Here is a 5,428-nt window from a genome sequence, read left to right as displayed (position 1 = left end):
GTATGTCCACTAAGGCACAGACTTTATATACAGAAAAACTGCAGCTTATTACAATTATAATAGTATAGAGATGAATAGGAAATCTGCAGCAGAAATGTATTCATTCTACATTTAACCTTTTAAATGCAAAGGGGTCAATTTGCAGCAAATCCACAGCACTTGGGTGACAAAATGCTAAACTTTTTTTGCCAATACAAACTACTTTTTATATTTTCACCTCGTGATAATCTTCCAAAGCGAGATAATAGGTGGTACCATTTTTTGTATCAACAACTCTTATCCTAGTATACTTTTATCACTGTCTAGGCCACACTGGCAGCTGAGGTTTCACATAAAATAAATTATAAATATTATACAGCAGGGGTATCATTGACTCCATAATTCATCTATTTTGAGCTCCGGTGCCATAATAATTATCAATTCATTGTTCTGGTACCATATATATTTATACTAAGCATTGTTATTGTGCTGTACTTATATAATAAACCTTGATTCTGGTGCAATAATTATAAATTAAGCTTGATACTGTTGCATCTGGTATCCTGATTTAAACTAGGGGACTGGCAGAGGGACACAGAAGCCAAAGGCAAGGAGTAGTCCGGGAGGTATGCTGGTTCCTTATCCAGTAAGTTTCAAATTAAGGGGAAACTTATTTAATAAAATTCATAGAAAGGTATGGGTAGCCACATTTGCATGTCCATGTGTTATATATTAGGCATCCTTTTTATACACTTTTCTTGTCTGCATTTTAGAACACGTAAAAAAACTACTTGCACTTAAATTGGTTTTCAACTTTTTCAACATAAAAGATTTTCTCCTGCACTTTTGTAGTAAGAAAACACAAATACACCTAAAAAAATTGCAACAAACTTAAAGAAATCCATTGAAAGCACATAAAAGATGTGTAAAGCTGGTTATTTTTCAGTAGTTTTTATATGCCTTATTCATGACCACCGACATTAATCATCTTTATAAATACAGTTTATTGCAAAACACAAGTGTAAACATTTATAACAACCATAGAGTAACAAAATGCAAACATTTAAAGAAGTCATATTCTTTTAAAAATAACTATTGATTTGTCAAAAAAGTAAATAAAGTAAGAAAAGAAATAATTTTATTTTTTGTATTCTTTTTTATATTTTTGTCTTTTAAACTGTTTGTATGCAGAACAATTTTTAATATCCTTTGTCTAAAAATTTTCCAGTTAGGATAGGCTCCCATCTGCGTTGTGACTTTTGTTTTTAACACAAGACACCTGCCCCAAATGGCTTCTGTTGACTTTTAATGACATGGATTATGTGATGGAGGCTCTACAAATGTCAACAGGGTCTTATTATATTATTTAATTCATGTACAGGCATGTAAAAAAATTATCCAAAACCGCTGATAAAGTTTGGTTGACCTCCTGAGTCTCTTTGACACGTGATATTAGCAGAAAGAAGGCATTTCCATTGAAAATACTAGAATGCTCTGCTCAACTGGGTATGTAGGGGTATGAAAGATCGGGAAGAGTAGCAGTAGACTGAATAAGTGTTTAGCAAACCAGTTATTGAAGGTGTTTATGCACCTGAATGGTATAGAGCAACCATAGCACTGTTATCAAGAGGTGTTCTGTCTGGGGTATTTTCAGAATTTTCACTTGCCTTCGGTTCTGTCTCAATTCCTCCAATTTTCTCAAAAAGCACATTTAGCCTGATGATCTTTGTAGGACTTTTCATTCTAAACGCATAATAAAAATAAAAAAGAGGATTCAAACAACTGTTTATACACAACAAAGGCCCAGAAATATTTCCTCCAAGGTCCAAAATTCCTTCAAGACTGCATGTTTCCGATAAAACAGAGGCGATATTAACAATGTTGAACGTATGGTATGGAATCCAACAAATGACGAAAGTACCCACCACAATGATGATTATTTTATCTGATTTATGTCGCCCCCCAAATTTCATTTCTTTGAGTTTTTTCCATAAGAAGGTGTAGCAAATGATAATGATACAAAATGGAACCAAACATCCTATACATATCTCCAAAAAAAGAAAAATTACTTTCTGGGTGTCACTGTTAAACTCATGTAGAATGCATTGGAAAGGTTGTCCACTTTGATTTGGGTTATAGAATGGAAGAGAGAGAAGACCAAGGAGTGCGGCCGTTATCCAAATTAAAATGGTAGTTTTTTGAAAAACACATTGTTTGGTCCATCTCTGGAGATGAAATAGTTTAAATACAGCCAAGAACCGTTCGATACTCAACAGAGTTATGAGGAAGACACTGACGTACAAATTAGAATAAATTATATAAATCAAGATCTTGCAAAACACCAATCCAAGAGCCCACTTGTTTACTGCTGTATTATATATCCAGATAGGCAGAGGTAACAGAATGAGGAGGTCTGCGACTGCGAGGTTTCCGATTAACAGCACCGTGACAGAAATATTCTTCATCTTTTTATATATGCTCCATATTACCAATATGTTTCCTGGAACACCGACGATGAAAGCCAAAGATAGTAAGGTACATGAAACACTTTTTATAAAAACATTGTCAGAATTCTGGTCAATTTCTTCAGAAAGATTGCACGATAGCATTTCTGCTTTTGAACAAATATTTGAGTTTCTTCTGAATTGCAAAGTGTAGCCCAACACAGTGTAAAAATTGTGAAAAGCCTATTGCAAAATTAAAAAAATTCAGATGAATTTTCCTGTTCTACTAAAACTGCCATAAAAGTAGTCGATTTTCATGAAATCAATTTTTTGAGGATCGAAGGTCCTATTATCCTGAAAGACAAAGAATACATATAAATACATTTTAGCTATAAATAAAATCTTAAAGAAGAATTTGGGGCTCAGAAGGTAAGTAACAATAACGTAAAATTTGGGATTTTATAAATAACTTGTAGGTCACCAGTAAAACTATTTTAAATGTTTATTTCTATAGTTAAAAATTATTGCATATTGACAGATGATGTCAATTTTTGTCTGAGAGGGGCCTCCAAGAATGGAAAGGGGCTGCAAATGCATGATTTTCTCAATTCGCATCTATAGTAGTTTCAAAAATGACCAAGCACATCATCCGGCAATGTTTTAGCACTGCCATATAAAAGGATGGAGTCGCACATGTGCAGCCTGCTTTCCTTTCTGGTAACACAGGATGGGGCCCCATTCTTGAAAGTTGGGTCCTAGAGATGAGTGGCCAATTTGTTGCAAATTGACTTTGTTTTCAAGTACCAGAAATTTGCAGGCCCTGAAAAATTTGAATGATCTACAATTTGACTTGTGCGCATAGTAAAAAATGCCCGACACCATTTTACACATTGCTGAAGACTGCAGCAACCAAAAAGAGGGCGAATGACCTCAGGCTTGGCAGTTGGGGCTCCTTATAATGCTTTGCAGTTATCACATCACATGGTCTAGTAAAGTCAATTTGGGAGATCATGACAAAGACTATAAAAGATAAGGGCAGAGAAATCAGCATTCATTTCAGAATTTTACAGACTAGCGATAAGAGGTCAGAGCGCACAGCTCATCATTACAGATAAGGGATATTGTTTCATAGTAGTTTTAGATTTTTTTAAGGCTGAAGATAGATTTAAGTCCATCAAGTTCAACCTATAGCCTATCATGTTGATCCAGAGGAAGGCAAAAACCCCATGGGGCAGACACAATTAGCTTTATTAGGGGAAAAATTCCTTCCTGACTCCTCATATGGCAATCAGACTAGTTCCCTGGTTCATCGTCCCATCACAGAATCTAGTGCCCATAAACCTATAATATTATATTTATCAAGAAAAGCATCCTGGCCCTTCTTGGATTTTAGTACTGAATCAACCATTACAAGTTCATGTGGCAGAGTTTCGTAGTCTCACTGCTCTTAGGCACCTGCCTAGCAGATGAATAAGAACCATGGTGGTCCGAAACGCGTCATCCTATCTCTAATTTTTTATGCCCCCTTTTTCTAATTCCCCTTTAATATCTTTTTAATTGTTTTTCATTAAATATGATGTTTTAATATTCTACATTTTTTGTTTTGGGATTTCTGGATTTTTTCTATTGCTCCAACCTTGATTGAAAAATCCCAGGATACCTAAACTTCAGGTATTGATAAGTATTTTTTTCCATTTTTTTACCTGCCTAGGGCACCAAAACACCTTGTCCTGGATCTGACTGTTGGATTTACTTGGTGGTGAGCTGAAAATAGATCTGATGCTTTTCGCACTACTGCAGTGTCTATATTAAAAAAGATTAATTTTCTCTTAGGGACATCCATAGGTGTCTATCACTTGGGCTAATTGTGGATAAGGCATTTAGGTACTGAGAATTACTGGCGGGTTGTCACATTTTTACTTATTTTGGTAAAATTCACATTTTCTGTAGATTACTGGAAAACTTCTCCCTATATTAGCGCACAGGAATAGGATTTAATGTGGCTGTCTGGGCAACTTGCAGTTTGTTAAAGGAAAGAAGTAGACACTTTTACACTATTTATTGAACCTTTTCACTCCACTTTAATAACTTTATAACTTTCTTATGCTGGAGAATTTTAAGCAATAATTGTTTGATAGATATAGCTATTTAAGAAAACAAAAAAATACTTAAATAATTGAAGATAGGTCCACTATTAAACAGACTTCCTGGACTGACCATGGATTTCAGATGCTCCCCTAGTAGCAGTGCCATTTACAGTGTCCCCAATAACAGTACTACCCAAAGTGTCTCTGTAACAGTGAAGACCCAAGTATAACTGTAGCAGGTATGGCCAAAGTGATCCCATAACTGTCACAACTTATGTACCCTGAAAAGAGTCAAAGCTATAGTACATCAAGCAGTGATGGTCTCAGTGACCTCTCAGGACGGACGTTTATAGTTCCCATTAGTAATATCACCACAGTTCCCCTATAATACAGACATGTATCATTCCTAGTAATAGTGAATATGTAAAACTTAACCCAACTTTCTAAATAATATGAACACAATCAGTTTTGTCTTGCTTTTGATAGTCTCTGCTTCAACAAAATCACTGCAGCAATTGTAGATTCATACAAATATATTTAGGGGTTTGAACAGCTCACAATCCTGTAGCGTAGAAATTACCTACCAGAGTGGATGAGTCACATCTAAGGGAAAAGTTGCAAGTAGATTCTGTAGAAGCAAACAGCGCACTTATGAAGAAAAAGATGGAGCTAGATTATGTAATCTGATTTTAACTTCCTGATCATCCCTTTATCTGACAATTTGGGTGCCTTTATCAAAGGTGGCATCTAACGGAATAAAAGATCAGAGACCAATCCTTTTTGTCTCTACTTATGCACTGATGCCCTAGACTGTCAGCAGCAGACTGGCATTGGTCCATTACCAAGTGTTGTGTAGTCTCTTAAATGACCACCATCAATTAATGAGATAAAAATTAGAGATGAGCCAATTGTTTTGAT

The 5,428-nt window shown here is 35.3% G+C and overlaps 1 protein-coding gene across 1 annotated transcript; it reads right to left on the bottom strand.

The window, feature by feature from the left end:
- Nucleotides 1-1,168: 1,168 nt before the first annotated feature.
- Nucleotides 1,169-5,140, bottom strand: LOC141174688 (leukotriene B4 receptor 1-like). Its single transcript, XM_073659608.1, has 2 exons — nt 5,095-5,140; nt 1,169-2,777 (listed from the first exon to the last, which is right to left on the bottom strand). The coding sequence occupies exon 2, from the start codon at nt 2,586-2,588 to the stop codon at nt 1,563-1,565; it is 1,026 nt and encodes a 341-aa protein (XP_073515709.1). The 5' UTR covers nt 2,589-2,777; nt 5,095-5,140; the 3' UTR covers nt 1,169-1,562.
- Nucleotides 5,141-5,428: the final 288 nt, after the last annotated feature.

Source organism: Phyllobates terribilis, unplaced genomic scaffold (genome assembly GCF_046119375.1).
Source record: "Phyllobates terribilis strain yellow unplaced genomic scaffold, ASM4611937v1 Scaffold_13__5_contigs__length_258822181, whole genome shotgun sequence".
NCBI classification, from domain to species: domain Eukaryota; kingdom Metazoa; phylum Chordata; class Amphibia; order Anura; family Dendrobatidae; genus Phyllobates; species Phyllobates terribilis.
This window is presented reverse-complemented; position numbering and strand designations above follow the sequence as displayed.

Coding starts and splice junctions, on each gene's coding strand:
- LOC141174688 (XM_073659608.1), bottom strand. CDS start 2,588: ATGCTATCGTGCAATCTTTCTGAAGAAATTGACCAGAATTCTGACAAT.